Source organism: Beta vulgaris, chromosome 7 (assembly GCF_026745355.1).
Source record: "Beta vulgaris subsp. vulgaris cultivar EL10 chromosome 7, EL10.2, whole genome shotgun sequence".
Classification (NCBI taxonomy): Eukaryota; Viridiplantae; Streptophyta; class Magnoliopsida; order Caryophyllales; family Amaranthaceae; genus Beta; species Beta vulgaris.
The window spans coordinates 55921403-55940315 of NC_079208.1; the positions used below are offsets into that span (position 1 = coordinate 55921403).

General features: G+C 34.9%; 2 protein-coding genes and 1 long non-coding RNA gene across 3 annotated transcripts; 2 read left to right on the forward strand and 1 right to left on the reverse strand.

Annotated features, from left to right (window-relative positions):
• The first annotated feature begins 3026 nt into the window (after positions 1-3026).
• Positions 3027-3773, forward strand: LOC130592206 (uncharacterized). Its single transcript, XR_008970457.1, has 2 exons — positions 3027-3286; positions 3378-3773. It is a non-coding gene; the product is annotated as an uncharacterized LOC130592206 (long non-coding RNA).
• A 3142-nt stretch (positions 3774-6915) lies between these two features.
• Positions 6916-10135, forward strand: LOC104899928 (hypothetical protein). Its single transcript, XM_048648536.2, has 6 exons — positions 6916-7241; positions 7335-7531; positions 8187-8267; positions 8776-9006; positions 9425-9502; positions 9594-10135. The coding sequence occupies exons 1-6, from the start codon at positions 7127-7129 to the stop codon at positions 9822-9824; spliced, it is 933 nt and encodes a 310-aa protein (XP_048504493.1). The 5' UTR covers positions 6916-7126; the 3' UTR covers positions 9825-10135.
• A 954-nt stretch (positions 10136-11089) lies between these two features.
• On the reverse strand, positions 11090-12507 carry LOC125499447 (NAC domain-containing protein 101-like). The gene is made up of 2 exons (XM_048648264.2): positions 12025-12507; positions 11090-11881 (listed from the first exon to the last, which is right to left on the reverse strand). The coding sequence occupies exons 1-2, from the start codon at positions 12505-12507 to the stop codon at positions 11090-11092; spliced, it is 1275 nt and encodes a 424-aa protein (XP_048504221.2).
• Positions 12508-18913: the final 6406 nt, after the last annotated feature.

Here is an 18913-nt window from a genome sequence, read left to right on the forward strand (position 1 = left end):
TGACGAATTTGTTTAAATGTACCCTATGACTAATAGAATGAAGTTTTGAATTAAAGGTTAACAAAACTATAACGTTTTGAAATTCATAAAATATGAAAAGGTTATAATAAGACGTTTATATTCAGAAGTCGTGAATTATAGCTTAGACGCTAAGTTGTTAGGTGGAAAGGGCGCCTACGACCTTTTATCAACCACCAAAGACGTTAATATATATAACTCCTAAAATGGACACATGACGGAAATGGATCAGTAAACTCAGAATTCCGAATAAAATATTAATAAATCTTTTATTGATCCGTGAATTGATTATTAGATTAAAAAGGAAGAGATATTACAACGCCTTTCCCTACGATCAAGGTTGTTAAGCAGGATTCCAGGTAACGTCTACTGCTAACACCCGCACTCCCCTTCCAACTATGTTTTATAGTGCTTTTATATAATGTTTTATGATATGTTTTATATGGTGTGCGGGATATGAAATTTTGGCTATGTAAATGATTTGATGACGTAATGCAATGACTTTATTATGATTTCTGAAAATTACTCGAAAGAAACGAAACATGATAAATGAAAGTGAAAGATGGTGAATGGCAGTACTATGTTCTCTGGGCCGTGCACGTGTCATTCTGTTATCTGGCGGCAACGCCACCTTCTGATGGGGGATGAATATCCTCGGTGGCTTTGCCTTCTGTTACGATGTATGGCATTATATGCCACCTTCTGATGGGGATGAATATCCTCGGTGGCTTTGCCTTCTGTAATGATGTCTGGCATTATATGCCACCTTCTGAGGGGATGAATATCCTCGGTGGCTTTGCCTTCTGTAACGATGTCTGGCATTATATGCCACCTTCTGATGGGGGATGAATATCCTCGGTGGCTTTGCCTTCTGTTATGATGTCTGGCATTATATGCCACCTTCTGATAGGGGATGATTATCCTCGGTGGCTTTGCCTTCTGTTATGATCTATGATGTTATATGTCACCTTCTGATGGGGGATGAATATCCTCGGTGGCTATGCCTTCTCTGTACTCGCCAAAGTAACCAAAGAAAGTTTTCTGATAATGAGATGTGATAATGGAGATAATATGAACGAAAATGACTTTTAAATTCCTGATTCGAAGTGTATGTTTACGAAATGATTTTTACTATATTCTCTTCTCCCTGTTTGCAAATAAAATGAATTGAAATGAATTTACTTGTTAGAGTAGTACGTTACTGAGCCTCGGCTCATGACGTTTGTTTTTCTGTTTTAGGTATGCATATGAAGATGGGATGACGTAGCAGTGAGGATTAAATTACGTTAATTCATGCGACTATGACGGTTATGTAATCCAAGTTTATGATCACTAGATTTCGTAACATTAGCTATGCTTAAGCTATCTATATATTTCTAGAATTACTACCACTATTATAGAGGTTTAATTATATGAAAGAATGTTGCCTTGTACTTTCCTGTGTGGAGAGTACGGCAGTGACGCACCGACTAAGCTAAGAAGGTCTTCCGCTGCTAATCCTTGCAATTAATTAACCTAATAGTGATGCTTAAAAGTCGGGGCGTTGCATTGGAACGAAAACAGAGGAGAGAGAAAGTTGCGAAAACAGAGGAATTTGAGGGTGGTTTGGGTGGCGGTTTTCCGACGAAAACTCAAATGGTTTGAGTGAATGGTTTGAGGAGATGAACATGGCTACTTATAGCCATGGTTGAGTTTCAATTTCTGCCCAAATGAATTGATGGAATTGAATTACCAAAAATGGGTTATTGGGTGATTTTGGTTGAGAAATGAATTTATATGAATATGAGTTTGATTGAGCAAGAATAATCTATTTTAGAGTTAGAAATTCATGGGTGGGTTGTTTGAGAAAAGAAAACTGAAATGGGTCGAAGGAGAAGAAAATGTTTTTCTGTTTCTTTCAATTTCTTCTTTTTCTTTTCCTTTTTTTTTTTTCTTTTTTCTTTTCTTTTCTCTTTTTTTTTTCTTTTCCTTTTTATGTCATGAATTTCTTTAGCAATTAATTTGTTATTTATTTGTAACTCTTAACCATACATAATGTATACATATTTTTAACGAACTAATTATCTATTGGACATAAAATAACGAAATTCGATTATAACTAATTATTAAATGAAAAAAATTTAGCCACTAATGATTATTATTTAATTTAAGCAAGTTTAAATTTTTCGGGATATTACATCCTTACCCCCTTAGAAAAAGTTTCGTCCTCGAAACTTGAGAAAAATCGGTACCACGTTTCACGGAAATAGTTTCACATTTTATTTAGATTGTTAACACATAAACGCGTCTTAAAACTATACTTAATAATATCATAATACGTAGCAATAGCGTCATATAATATGAGTTCGTCAATTTGCGCACAATGATTTAAGCATCGGGAGTAGAGAAGGTTTCATTATCGTTATTTTCATGTTTATCAGCTCCAGTTGATTGCATCACGTATACTCTTCCAACTTGCGAAGATCCTCGTGCAGGGTTTCTGTTAACGTTGGTGTTACTTGTGGTGCCCTTATATCCGGAAATTTGTCCGCTTCCTTGAGTTCGTCTAGGATCGTAGTGGTTCGCGCTTTGGTTTCGAGAATCTGGCATGGAACAATCTCTGACCAAGCACTAGTAGAAAAAGAACGATTTGCGTCCCCTGATTTGCGTCGCACAGACACGGAAGTGACGCAAAAAACCTATTTGCGTCGCATGCCAAAGAGCATTTGACGCAAAAACGAGCAATATGCGTCGTATCCTCAGTATGTGCGACGCATATTGTAGTTGTGCGTCGCATTCTGCTTTGGTGCGACGCACATCTTAGTTGGGCCATGCGCGTCTCATTATCTCCCATCTCCCTCTCCTAAAAGTCATTATCTCAAGCCAGCCAGCGCGTATCTCTCTCTCTCCTAAAACTCCCCAACTCCCCAACTCCCCATCTCCCCATCTCCCTCTATCCTAAAACTTCTCTCTGAAGAACGTTGCTTCTCTCTCTCTCTCCCCCCCTCTCTCTCTCTCTCCCTCCCTCTCTCTCTCTCCCTCGAATCGATCTTCGAAAAACCCCTTCTAAGATCTGACGAAAAAAGCTTCGAAAAACTCCTTCTAAGATCTGACGAAAAAAGCTTCGAAAAACCCCTTCGAAGATCTGACGAAAAAAGCTTCGAAAAACCCCTTCGAAGATCTGACGAAAAAAGCTTGGTGAAGATCTGAAATAATTTCACTTTTTTCGACGTTCTCCATCTCTAATTTTTGTCTGATAAGAAACGCAAAATCAGAGAAGCTCTTGAAGGTTTTTTTGTTTGTTTTTTTTAATTTTTTTTTTTTTTTTTTTTGTTTTTCTGGATTGAAATTGATTGACTTATCTTTAATTAATTTAACAGAGGGGAAGCCAATTCCAACGGAGTTGAGAAATGAAGAAGCATCGCTCCGCCATGAAATCGACCTCGACGAAGATTATTTTTCATCTCAGGATCTGAAAGTGACCGAAATTCTTTGGCTTTCTTTGCCATTCTCCATCTCCAACAGGTTCGAATTTTTTAAATTTTTTATATCTGATTTTTTTTGTTTACACTACTAGATCTGAAAGATAATGGCGTTTTTTTATTTTTTATATTTGATTTTTAACAGAAGAGTGCGGCTAGTGCGACTATTGACGATGAAGATTGAAGAATGTTTTTTATTTTTTTGGATCTATGTAAAAGTTGTAATAAATTGTAAAATTAATTTTTTTGGTTTCAAATTATATAATAATAATGTTCCTTAATCGTTCTTCTCTTATTTTTTTTTCTTTTGGCCTATGTTTGGATGTTCAATCTGGAATTTTAGTATCCTAGATCCAAAAATAATTTTTTTTTTATTAAAACAGTAATTTGCGTCGCACATTGCCCTAGGTGCGACGCAAATCATTAATGTGCGTCGCACCCTAGGCAATGTGCGACGCACATTCCCTTTGTGAACCTCTGGTTTTCTCTGAATTGGGCTGGGATAGACATATGCGTCGCACCATATATGAGGTGCGACGCAAATAGGTGAAAATGTGCGTCGGATCTGCATTCGACGCAAACCATTGATAGTCATCTGCGTCGAGGCCTCTGGCGTCGGACCCATGTCCGACGCAAATAGGCGCCTCACATCCGACGCAAATCGCCTATTCTGTACTAGTGAAGTGATCTCGTTTACCGCATCGGAAACATTGACCTGTCCCTTGTCGACAATCTTTTTCCAAATGCCCTTGCTTACCGCACTTATTACATTGGAGAGACGGTCTTTGATAATGATTTTCTCCGAGAATCCCATGTTCAGCCTCTTGTTGGAATCGTTGATGGATCGACCATCCTGGGGTTTTTCCCTCCTTTTACCATTTTCGTATATCTATTTTCGAAGCTTCATTTTCCGCTCGACGTTGATAGCTCTATCATACAATTCTTGGTAGGACTGACTCATGTGTGCAGCAAGCTTTTCTTGAAGTTCTAAGTTCAACCCTCCTTCGAAACGATTCATTCTCTGACGATCGGTGGTTACCAGGTCGGGAGCAAATCGAGCAAGCTCGTTAAACTTCACAGCATATTAGACAGGAGGCATGTTCCTTTGCTTCAGCTGGATGAACTCAGATTCCATCTGGAGCTGCAGAGATTGAGGGTAGAATTGGCTTCTCATAACCTCCTTCAGTTTGTCCCATCCGAACCCAGGCTGACTTTGCAGGCCCTTGGCGGTTTTCCACCAAAGATCAGCTTCCTTTCAAATAAAATACTGCAAAGTTAACTCTCCATTTTTCGGGACACTGAATGACATCGAATAACTTATCCATGTTGTTTAGCCATTCTTCGAATTCGGTAGGGTCTGGCTTGCCGTCATAAGTTGGCGGATTATGCGCAAAGAATCTTTTAAATGTATTCGAGCATTCTTCTTGCTCCGTCTTGGCCCTTTGTCGATTCCCGTGTAGTAGTTCCATCACCACGAGCCTCATCAAATCCATTCGATTATCGTTTGCAACGTCTCCCGTGGCATCTCCGAATACGGGGTCATTTCGTAAAACGTCAAGTCTTGCCCTTATTTCATCTAGTGAAACATCAGGCTCTTGGTTCCCATTTTCGCCATTAGTAGGATCGCTTTCACTTGAAGCCATTTCTAAACATTAATTGTATTAGAATCATCACATATTCATGCACAAACATCGTAGATAAATAGTATAAAATATTGTTCCCGTCCCGTTCCTAGCACTCACGCTCATATCGTTTTTATTTACCATTTTCATAATCATATAGATCTCCTTCTTAAAACCATTTTATAACTTTATAACCTAATTTTTTATTTCTTTTTATATCCTATTTCTCATTTTAACTTTCTTTTCCCTAAAAACTCGTTGGCATGAAAACCCGAGTTTCACTAATGGTCCTCAGAACCTTTGCTCTGATACCACTCTGCAACGCCCCGACTTTTAAGCATCACTATTAGGTTAATTAATTGCAAGGATTAGCAGCGGAAGACCTTCTTAGCTTAGTCGGTGCGTCACTGCCGTACTCTCCACACAGGAAAGTACAAGGCAACATTCTTTCATAAATTAACCTCTATAATAGTGGTAGTAATTCTAGAAATATATAGATAGCTTAAGCATAGCTAATGTTACGAAATCTAGTGATCATAAACTTGGATTACATAACTGTCATAGTCGCATGAATTAACGTAATTTAATCCTCACTGCTACGTCATCCCATCTTCATATGCATACCTAAAACAGAAAAACAAAACGTCATGAGCCGAGGCTCAGTAACGTACTACTCTAACAACGTAAATTCATTTCAATTCATTTTATTTGCAAACAGGGAGAAGAGAATATAGTAAAAATCATTTCGTAAACATACACTTCGAATCACTCTCATTATCAGAAAACTTTCTTTGGTTACTTTGGCGAGTACAGAGAAGGCATAGCCACCGAGGATATTCATCCCCCATCAGAAGGTGGCATATAATGCCAGACATCATTACAGAAGGCAAAGCCACCGAGAATATTCATCCCCCATCAGAAGGTGGCATATAATGCCAGACATCATTACAGAAGGCAAAGCCACCGAGGATATTCATCCCCTATCAGAAGGTGGCGTTGCCGCCAGATAACAGAATGACACGTGCACGGCCCAGAGAACATAGTACTGCCATTCACCATCTTTCACTTTCATTTATCATGTTTCGTTTCTTTCGAGTAATTTTCAGAAATCATAATAAAGTCATTGCATTACGTCATCAAATCATTTACATAGCCAAACATTTCATATCCCGCACACCATATAAAACATATCATAAAACATTATATAAAAGCACTATAAAACATAGTTGGAAGGGAGTGCGGGTGTTAGCAGTAGACGTTACCTGGAATCCTGCTTAACAACCTTGATCGTAGGGAAAGGCGTTGTAATATCTCTTCCTTTTTAATCTAATAATCAATTCACGGATCAATAAAAGATTTATTAATATTTTATTCGGAATTCTGAGTTTACTGATCCATTTCCGTCATGTGTCCATTAGTTAGAGTACTAGTAAGTGTTATTACTACAATATGTAACACTTATTTAATGTTATTGTGCTTGCTGAGTTGTTAGTCGTGTCCAGACTACTTTCAAGGATGGGAAAACATTGCACGACATGACATGACATGACAAGACACGAGTTATAAATTACCAAACACAAAAGCATGATAAAATCACAAGTTTCAAACTTAACATAAGCACGAGATAACCCAACACGATGAGCCCGTGAGTCGTGTCATACTCGAGGTTAATTTAGGTTATACCAAATTAAAATGACACAACCATAATTATGTTATATTTTACTAGAATTATGTGTTGGATAGCACAAACCCGATCCAAATGCCATCTCCATTCCTTTCCTACCACTTCAATAAAAGCCATATAAGCTTCCAAAGGAATTAACAAAACAAAAACCTTCTAAAACGGAAGCACTGCATTTGCTAGCAATATATAGGTATTTGGCGCCAAAAGAAACTTTAAGAATTAGGGAAACAAAGAAAACGCCCTAAAATTAGGGCTTTTTTCCATCACATTTCACTTTTCCTTCACTCCATTTCACTCCTTGTCGCAAATTAGGGTTCCGGTAGCTTCGAAATCGCCTGAAAATGCCGGAATTGAACTGGAAATCCCACACTCTAATTCAGTCTCTACTTTCTCGCGGACCTCTTAAATCAGATGAATTTCACAAAATCTTCGAGGGCGTAACTGGAAGAAAGCCAGGTTTTTTTCTTCTTTCCGTCAATTTTTGCAGTTGTAGTAAATTGCGAACCCTAATTTCTCTGTAATTGTTAGTAATTTCTTACCATTTTACAGGTGTTAACGATAAGTTGTTTAATGATTATCTATTGAAGATAAACAAAGAACTTTCCTTTGTTCAATTTGAGTTGCGAGCTTGTAGAAACCAGTACGATGGTGTCGTTTATTATGGTGTTGTTAACAATGTTGAGGATGAACAATCGAAACTCGGCTCTAAATACTCTGTTCCTCAAATTGCCTTTTACAAGGGAATTGTAAGCGTCATTTCTTCATTTAATTTAGTTCTTTATGCTATTTTATGTATATGAGACTAGTTAAAATTTTGAATTGTTTGAATTTATGTTTTTATTTGGAGGGAGAATAGTTTTGAGGTGGAATTTTGGTGTTGAATTTCTTTCAAGGTAATGCTCAAGTTTTCAGAAAATGTTAGTTATGACATTGCACTGGCTATTTGGATGGAAAGATTGTAACAAATTTTCTCTTAAGTGAAATTATGGAATGACCTAAGTTAGTTGAGTGGTCAGGTCAATGGAGAGAATTGTGAAAGTAGAGTTTCTCAAAAGAAATTTGGTGGTGAGTTTTTATGATTTTCATCAAAGTTATGTATCGAAAGCGTGGGGTGCCTTATATTTGGAAAAGAAGGAGTAGTGGGATGTCAATTTTATGTTATAGCGTGAGTTTTTTTTTATCGGTTTTCTTCTTGTTGAATGTGAAATGTTGCTTTTGAGCTAGAAGTTGTTGATTCCACAACATTATATCGATGGTTTGGTTTGGAATTGGTTGTTAGGTGCCAGAGATTATTTGGGTTGCTTGGTTGTTTTGACTTGTGAGATTTATAATGGAAACTGAGAAATTACTCCAAATCATATGTTCATTGCTGGATATTTTACTTTCAATGTCAAATGACAGATAGAAGCAATTGTACAAGATGCTGCTGGCCAGGGTTTCATCACCAATATTGATGCCCTCCATACAAGATTGGACACTCAGGTTCGTCAACTACTCTGGAATGACTTTGGAATTTTGGGAAATTTAACTACTGATAACTATTAAAGCATCTTGTCATTAATCTTATTACATTTATTTTGTTTTTCTTGATGATTTACTATTGCTTTATAGTCATTTGGTCCCACAATATTCTTTCTCTTTTCTTGGGAGGGAAAAGGTGTCTTTGGGCCTTACGGGGATGAAACTATGAAAGAGATAGAGACAGGTCAAAAGGGCAATGAGATCTGTTCATGGGTCAATTTGTTATATATGGACTTGTTATCAAGAGCATAATGTGATTGCAGAATGCACAGGCTTAACTGCAACTATGTTAGATACCTATGATAGCCTTGCAGTAATCTTGCTCATGGGTCAAATCATTATCTAGTGACATGTAATTCTCCTCTTGCTTGATCAAATAAGTAGGTTTTACTGTGGCTTCTTTCTTATGCTAGTCCACATTCTTAGGCACTTATTCTGGTGGTTGATAGTTGTTATGGCGAAAAAACAGGTTCCAAGTGGTTCACAATCAGAATCACAGTTCCAGGATGTGCCTGCTGCACTGAGGAATTTCTCAATGTCTCAGAAAGAAAAAGCTCTTGAGGAGCTTGTTCGTGATGGATGGCTCTCCAATCTAGATGGTAATATTGGATTTGGTATTAGATCGTTCCTTGATCTTCGAAGTTGGTTCCGCCTTAATGAGATCCCTTCATGTGATGTTTGCAATGAGGCTAGTGTGAAGGTGAGTTGATCTTTTTACTAAAGTTTATTTCATCTCCTTAATCCTCCCCTTTTTCTCTCTAGTTGGAGTGAATTTTCTCCCTTTTAAATTTCTTCTTTAGAACTGACTATATGTTCATGAGAAGCTGTATTATAAAAAAATATTTTTTGCAATTCTGTATTGTGTCTTCTCGCCTTTGTGAATATACTTTTGTTTTAACTGGTGAACTATTATATAGATCAATGGAAATGCAAATGAGTTTCTGCCTTCTCTTAATTTGGTGCTCTAGATTTCATTTGATATTACTATCGCAATATAATTAAGCTATCATCGATTGACTATTTCTTTATGTCAGAACTGAAGAGCTTGCATTTGTTCTACTTCTAGTAGACTGTTTCCCCCTTCAATCTAACATACCTGGCTGCATTGTTGCTAACAGGCAGATTCATGCCCGAATGAAGGTTGTTCCATCCGAATTCACAAGTACTGTCTCATTAAGAAGTTTTCTCAAAGAACGGTAACACATTAGACTTCACGAGGCCTTATTTTCCAGGCAGAGGCTTTTTTTTTTTTTTGTTTAATAAGCTGTTCAAATGTATCATTTTCAGGTCGAAAAAGTTTGTCCTGGTTGTCACAAACCTTGGCCATATACCGTTACCAAAGAAGAATTGGTCGATAACGAGGATGAGTTAAACGAGCAAACAGAGAGCCAACCTTCTAATAGATCTTCTCAGAGGAAGAGAACAAGGAACTGTCAGTCCCAGACTCAGGATCCAGATAATGTAGGATCTGGTTCCTCTCAGAGAACTAGATTGAGGAGATCTGCCCGTATTGGCTGACGTGTTAATGTTAACTGTAAGGAGCTTTTGGATTTGATGTTTTTATGCATAGGTTTATGTCGTAAATATCTAGCTGTGACTTCCGAAGACATTGTCATTGTAAAAACTGAAATGGTGCTGCAAGGTAGCAAACTTAGCTGAAGCTTCTACTATGGGGAATCGGTGGCTTCATCTTGGCAAGAATTTCTAGGATGGTAGTGTATTGTAGTTACTACTTCCATCTATCCAAGCATTTCTATCCTTTTGTACAAATCTTTGACTTGAAAGAGTGTCATGCTTTATCATATTTATCTGCTGGTTATGTCTTCAAATCTTTTTTAAGCTACATCTTTATTTTTACTCTTTTTTTTTTCTTTTATATATTTCTTCTGTTTTTTAGTTGCAACAAATTTCTAGGATAGTGGTATAACTATATGTACTAGTTTGCTACTTCCATGTCCATAGCTTTAACTAATACTGCATACTTTTGAAAGTTGAAGTCATTAAAAGACAGACGAATTCTGCCCTTGCCTACATATGATATAAACGATTGGATTATATTTTATCATCTACTTGCAACAACTTAGAGGAGGTACTCCTATTGTTATATAAGAAGCAACAACGCTGCCCTTTAGATATGCCTTGAATTCTACTATCATTTGAGCATTAAACACCATGAAAATTACATTCCATTTCCACCATGCAGCAGTGAAGATTGACTCGTATATACATACCACTCACAACAATAATTAGCTTGTTTGTAAGGAGAGCAAAATACCAACTTAGGTGTATCAATTGTCATACACCACATACACTTAGTAATATTTTCTTGATTATTAGCTTGTTTTAAGGCTCCAAATCAGTAAGTTCATATTAGTTTGAATAAGCTAAAACAGTTACTCATAGTCTCATACTGTTGATATATGTAGGAGTAACTATAGAAAAATGAGATTAGAGAGAATGACGGAATATATAGATTAAGGATAATTGAGAATGAATTTTGTTTATATATCAATACAACTAATTAACTGTTGCATAAGTTTTCAAACCAGCTGAACAAGACATAAGATTTGTGGCTATCAAAGTCATATATTATAAAGTTGCTTACTTGAAAACATATCTAGGCACAAAACATAACACAAATACAGAATGTTATTGCTTCTTAAAAATTTTGAATGAAACAGAAAACATAAAAAATCTAACGTGCTAAATCAAAAGAATTACGTGAAACTATCAAAATGATATGACTACCAAAATTCCCCTAAAAAAAAAATCACTACGAAATTTCATTCTCCTGCGTGCTGAGTTTGTTGGTATTCTCTGATCAAATCATCTTGCTCTTCCTCAGTGATCAATAATGAATGTACAAATATATCTCCTTCTTTACGTACTTTACGGCATTGAACTTCATAATCAAATAGTTGGTCTATCCTCACGTTACTACTACCATTGACATCTTCCAAGTTATTGTTAAGAATAATAATCTGATCACTTTGACTTTGTTGTTGGTTCTTCCATGATACTTCTTCATCCTCTTGTTCAGCAATAACAACATAATCCGTCATCATATTCAAGTTACAACCATTCACATTGCTGCTACCAACAATAGTACTATCTTCCGAGTTATTAACAATTATATGATCACTTGATTGTTGGTTCTTCCCTGATAATATTTCTTCCTCTTCTTCAGTAGTAAAGATTTTATCTGTTGTTATCATATTCATGTAACTACCATTGACATTATTGCTACCAACAATAGTACTATCATCCGTGTTATTAATAATAATCTGATCACTTGGTTGTTGTTTATTCCATGATGGTTCTTCATCTTGTTGATCAATAAAGACATAATCCGTCATCATATTCATGTCACTACCATTGACGACATTGCTACCAACAATAGTATTATCTTCCAAGTTATTAACAATAATATGATCACTTGATTGTTGGTTCTTCCACGATAGTTCTTCCTCTTGTTGATCAATAAAGACATAATTCGTCATCATATTCATGTCACTACCATTATTGACGACATTGCTACCAACAATAGTACTATCTTCCGAGTGATTAACAATAATCTGATCATGATCACGTCATTATTATTATTACTACTACCATGACAAGAACAAGGTTGTGCTTGTGCACATCTCAAACGAATCAACACTCTATTTTTGTTTTTGACTATGCGATTAGCCTTCACTATCTTGACAATCTTACATACCACTAAATTCTTCTTCTTTTCATCAATATACTCTGGTATAAGCTCTTGTTTTAAAGAATACTCATGCATATTCCATTCCTCCGTCTTATTATCATCCTTTGTTTCTGATACAAACTTGAAATATTTATCATACCCTATAACTTCACCATGATCATCAAGAATTGTCTTGGTATACTCATTATGCCACTTTCCAATTTTTTCAATATTTCTTACGTAGTTTCTTCCATTCTTACTATCTTTGTCACTAACTTTCTTCAATGTAGTGTAAAAATAACGTTCGATTTTATATTCGTCATCGTTGTGTTGCAAGTCTTGAAATAACTCAGATGGATGACAACTATAGATATCAGCTTCACGTATATTATTATTGCTTGCAAGTAGATTTTCTAAATCACCAAAAACTATAGGTTTAAGATGTGTGATAAGAATTATTTGACTTGTGGGTCGGAACTTGTAGCCGGGCGGAACAGTAAAAGTGTTCATCGTTATGTTGTCGGCGCGATGCGGTCGTGGTTAGACTAGTGGTGGTAGTCTTGGTGGTGGTGTTAATGGTGCGTGGTTCTTGAGGTTGTGGTGTAGCGGTGATGCTAGATGAAAGAGAGAGATTAGAGAGTCAAAAACTTTGGACAATAAGCTAATAAAATGTTTAAGGTGTAGCTGGTGCTTTATATAGTGCAACAAAATTAATCCTACAACAATCTGAATAGGAATACTCCAGTTGGCGTAACGGCCAATAGGATTAGATATGTTCAAAGCCAAGATATTAACATTTAACATGATAATTCCATAAATTTGTCTAAACAGCAATCGAATCTTCTAGAGTTCTAAGAGAATTCTACTTGTTGAGTTAGGGCATGTTCTCTAACATAAAACAGCTGAACTGATATTGAATTGAATTGAATTAATTGGAATATAATAAATATATAAATAATATTGAAACAATAATAATATGAATATTAAATAATAATTATAATGATGAGTAATAATAAGGAATAATCAATAATGAATAATAATAATAGTATTTTGGATATTTTTAGATTTAAATGATAGTTATAAATAAATAATATTAGTAATCATAAATTAATAATAATAATAATTAATGATAATAATGATAATCAATAATAATTATTTTATGTTTTTTGTATTAATTATACAACAAATCGGAATAGGAGTAAAACTTTTGGACAATAACTAAGCTAATAAAAAGTTTTAAGGTGTACGTAGCTGGTGCTTTAGATAGTGCAACAATACTCTAACTTGGGCGTAACTGCTAATAGGATAAGATATGTTAAAAGATATATATTATCATGATGATTCAATAATTTTGTCAAAGTCTGAATGTTTTAAGAGAATTCTACTTATAGAATTAGCTTAATCTAACCATCTTGTAGAGTTCTCGTATAACTCTAGAGAATCCGGACTTCCTGCTGCTGGTGGTAATGGAGGTACTTGTTCATCCGAGTTGACAAGTATTGTCTCATTAAGAAGTTGTCTCAAAGAATGGTAACACATTAGACTTCACGAGGCTTTATTTCCCAAGCAGAGGCTTGTATTTCTTTTGTTCAATAAGCAGTTCATATGTATCTTCTATACACTAATTAATTTGCTACTCCTCCTTTTCATTTTAATTGTTACACTTTGATATTTTACAGTATTGACAAATTTCACTTTGACCATCATTTGTGATTTTTATACGCGGATGAAAATATAGTCATGTGAGATCTTGTTAGATTCATCATAATATGTATTTTATTAATATGTATTTTTTATAATTTTTACAAATACAAAAATAAAGATATATGTTCTTAAAGTTTTGTATTGACATGCATGAAAAGTGTAAGTGTGTAGATTAAAATAAAATGAAGAGAGTACTTCTTAACGGAAAATGCATAGTTTTTTTTTTTTTTTTTCTAATGAACAATGATAGAAAATTGTACATTTGAAACTTGGAGTCTTTAAAACAAGACTCAAAACGACATTAATTTGTCTTTGTCTTTGCGTACATGGTATAAATTTAAAACTAGTTATTATGCCCCGGGTAAGAAAAAAAATCATTTATTAATATAATACTTTATGATAATAAAATAAATATAACTTAGCCTAGTGGTTAAGACTGTAGTAGATGTAGCGGTCAAACTGCTCTTCAAATGGTATCATGCATACATAATTAATTTAATGAACATGCAAATTTATTTATTTTTAAGGATGTAAGGGATATGTTTAATAACATTAACTAATTACAACACATATTTTTTAATTTTGTGGAAACATGGATCATTAAGAAATGTTAGATGAGATGGTGATTCTTTGAAAACCTTACGTAAGGTCAGAGGTTCAAGCCCAGGCTTCAGCATATTTATTTTTTAAATAATGACCACTTGACTTTGTTGGTTAACAGGCACATGGCAAAATTCTAGTAGCAGGAGGAGAGTGCCACGTGGCGCATCGACGTTGTTACGCACGCCTTTTAATATATATGTATAGATACGGTTGAGAATTTTTTTATATAAAATGTAACTGATTGGATCATATATTATCATCTATTTGCAACAACTTAAGAGATATTGTTGTATAAGAAGCAACAATGCTACCCTAAAGCCTGCCTTGAATTCTACTATCATTTTAGCATGAAATCACACTCACTATTCATGGCAACGATTAGGGGTGGCAATGAGCCAAGCCTGCTCGCAAACTATTCGAGTTCGACTCGGTCAAAACTCGACTCGAGTTCGGGATCGGCTCAGTATATAAACGAGCCAAACCCAAGCCGTCTATGGCTCGACTTGGAAGCTCGTGAGGATGCTCGAAAACTTCTTACTTACGTAATATTTATGCAAATTATTAAGTGCCCTACATCATTTCAAAGACAAACAACACCCTTATTTTCCCTTACTTATTGTTTGACATGTCTAACTTTTCTTGATGAAGGTTATTTATACTTTGAAAATATTGACAATTTATAGGTTGCACAAATCTTATAAGCTTCTAACATATAACTTAAATACTATCTAATTATTATGTAATATAAAACTATTACGATCCACTAAGGTAGCTGAAAAGTTTGTTTTGGAATGGGTGGTGGGAATATTTTACAAACTGAAGTAGTTCAAATCATTTATGCCAAGGCTTGTAGCTGGATGATTTTGCTTTTTAACTTTCATATGTCCCACATCGAGGGAATAAAAAGTGTGTTGGGAATTCAACACTATAAATATGAGTGTACCTACATATGTTTAGATAGTTTTAGATGTTGGATCTAGCTTAGTTGTTGGGATTGACTCTTCAACATCTAAATCTTTAATGAATAAATATTTGAGTTGACAAGATTAAGTTGGGCTGTAAAATTTCAAAGCCTGATTTTCTAAGTTCAACCAAGTCAGTTTCGAGTCGACCCTTAAACAAGCTCAAGCCAAACCTCACATTCAAAGACACGAGCTCGAGCCGAGCTTCGTTTTTGAGGCTCGACGAGCCACGAGCTTGAGTTGAGCCTTGTTTTCGAAGCTCGAGCTCAATTCAAGCCTAACATTATTCGGGCTCGGCTCATTAAAAGGTTTATATCAAGTGATGATATTACTAACATAACATCATATTTTGTATTTTACTAGGGAGATAAAACCGATATAACGCAATAATATATTTAATTGGTTATGCTATATGCACTTTATAGAGTTGCATATATAATGTAAATACACTACCTTAAATGGAAATAAATGAAGAATTTATGAAAATATTATGCATGCACCGGTGCAATAAATTAAATGATCAATTAATACATATTTTTTTTTCCATTTTAAGTATCTTTAGATACCGTCTTAAGATTACTTTTTTTTTTACAGGATGATACAACCAATAATTACAGCATATTACTAACATCTGCCTTTCTTTTCCTTCATTTGCACTCACATTAATGACACCTAAAGTTAGCCGAAAAAAAAAATTGCTCGAGAATCTCCTACTTGTCTTTTTTTTTTTTTTTTTTTACATGTGAAAGTTTGTGTCATAAACTCGGAAACTGTAAGGCAAAATGCCCCTCATAGGAATTTTTTTTGACATGTTGATGAGGTTGTATGTGTAATTCTCTTATCTTTTCTTCTTTTTTGAAAGATGTAATTCCCTTATTCGTGTGTTAGAGCATGGCCAATGGATGATCCAAATTTGGGATCATCATTACTTTATTAATTTCTCACTCTTCCACCTCATTTATGATCCACAATTGATTTAATGATCTCTTCACCCCTAATGGATGATCTATAATTTTAGATCTTCACCTTCTCTTTCCTACTTTTTACTATACTCCACCATATATTCTTCTCTCTCCTCAATCTCCTTTCCATCCCATCTGCTTTTTTATTTATTATGGATTATTTAAGAATCAATTAATGATTATTGAATGTTAAATAATTTTTATGTTTGTGATTAAAAACTATTAGTAAAAATTAATTTCGTTAATATTGTACATAATTAGATACGGTAATTAACTCAATCAGAAAATATATAATAATAAAATATTGCATTAAACAATAGAAATAACACATACATATAGAATTACATAACATATAATAATAATAAAAACGTAGCAGCTTAATTAACCCCTATGTTGCCCGAATTTTAGCCAATATTTTCTAGGAGATAATTTATTTTTGTGGGGTAGATAAATAAAAAAAGGAAACAAATATGACTTCTAATAACAAATAAGCTCAAAAATAAGATGTGTAAAAATAGTTCAATATTGGTCTCTATTTATAGAACAAAAAAAAAAGTTGTTTAAACTGACAATATGTCCGTTGCAAAAATTTGCAACGTTAACAATTCAAATAATCCTAGCCATTAGATTGGAGAAATGAGGGGCGTTGGATGTCTGCCATGCAGCAGCAGTGAGTGGCCCGCTCCATTTTTTTCTTCCTCTCCCCTGCACCATGTGGCGATGAACTCTTGTTTGCCAAGATCGTTCCAACGATCTGACCATGGCTCTCTTTCCTCCTTTTTTTTTTCTCTCTCCTATCTATTTATTCCTCTTTAATGCCTCTCTCCTCATTGATCAATTTGGGATCAACCATTGACTCTCCTCCTAATGTATATGACGATGTATTCTCCTATCTAAATTTTAATAATTTTGAATTGTTGGAATTTTTGAAATTATCGCTCATCTTTTTAGCTTTAAGTCAATTTATTAATTGATCTCTTCAACTCTTATTTAAACTTATTTATCTTTATCAACCCTAATTGAAACTTATTTTTTCTGAAGTGAATGAAAATGGACCGGGTTGAGAATCAGGCCCGGTCCTGGGGGTTGTTTTGAGAGCAACCGCCCAGGGCCCATCAATATAGGGTCCCAATTTTGATTTAAAGCTTGTAATAAAGGAAAGAAACAACAATTATAATAAACAAAATGAAGTTTGGCTTGGTGGTTTGCTTTACACTTGCTAGTGTAGAAGACATGGGTTCAATCCCATAAGGATAGAAAGTTTGTTTTTCTATTTTTTTGGCAATGGTTTGCTTTTCTATATTCAACTTCTTTTGATATATTTTTTATCTACAATTTTTCTTTTTATACCCTCTATCACACAATACTTTCTACACTTTTTCATTTTTATTAGTCGTACTTACCCTTTGCAATTTTATTTTTTGGATACAACCCATAGTTATTTTAATCTTTTCTTTTTGCTCAACAAACATGAACCACCACTCTCTCTCCTCCAAGTAAAATAACCACTTTATACTCCTCGTGTTATATCTATTTTTTTTTTATAAAATAACAATTGATACTAATCTTTAAAGTATGTATATTAATAGGTGGAAGAAGTGATTTTAGACGAAGGAAGTAATTCATTTTAAAAGTTCCCATTATTCATTTAAACATATTTTCAGTTTGACTTTAATGCTATTTAGATATATACATGACCTTCACTATTTATTTTGATGTGTGTTTAAGAAAAACATAGTGTACTTATTTTGCTATCAAATGAAGTACTAATGAGTGGTGAAAATTTTGTTTTGCCACCATATATAAAGGCCCCTGAGATTTAGTTTCGTCCCGGGCCTATAAAATGTTAGGACGGTCCTGTTGAGAATAACATGGCTAGTCTATATGATAATCATACAATGATACAAATATAACAACTAATGGCGCTTTAATATTATAAGATCACCTCATAAATTAGCAGTAACCTAACAAATTCATCCTAGAGTATGGTTATAAAAGATTGATTCTTATTTCTCAAGTACTTCTAAGTTCTAACACTAAAATATCTAATTGATTCCTCAATCAGAGAAATGTTCCTAAATGACAATTATATAACTCAACTTCTATTTATCGCCCTCAAAATTACTTAAAATCGCCCAAAAATCATTTTTAAGACAAATTTACCCTTCCTTCTTTTTTCACACCACCCACCCACCATTCCCACCACCACCTGCGACCCCCGGCTAGCCCCTGCCATCCCGACCACCCCTGCCATCTCCTACCTCCCCAACACCACCACCTTCACGTCACCCCACCACCAACACATTTTCAGAAAGGGCGAACGTCCGGCCAGGACGTTCCGACCATGGGTGGATCGTCCTGGCCGGACGTTCGCCCTTTCTAAAAAAAATTTCTGTTTTTCGTATTGTTTAACCTCTTCATTGCACCATTGTTTGGTTTTCTTGACAATTCCTTGGTTGTTTGTTGAATTTCCAATTTTGAGGGAACAAATCGGGGGATTTGAGTTTGATTTTGTGATATTTGGGACTAATTCTGTGATTGCATTTTGGTTGAATTTGGCTGTTTTTCTTCATGTTGGGAAGACATCTGCGTGCATTAATTATGAATGTTGCTGGTGTTGTTAAAGATTGGTTATTGATTGCATTTTCTTGGGAGGAGGTGAAGGGTGGTGGTGGTGGTGGTGGT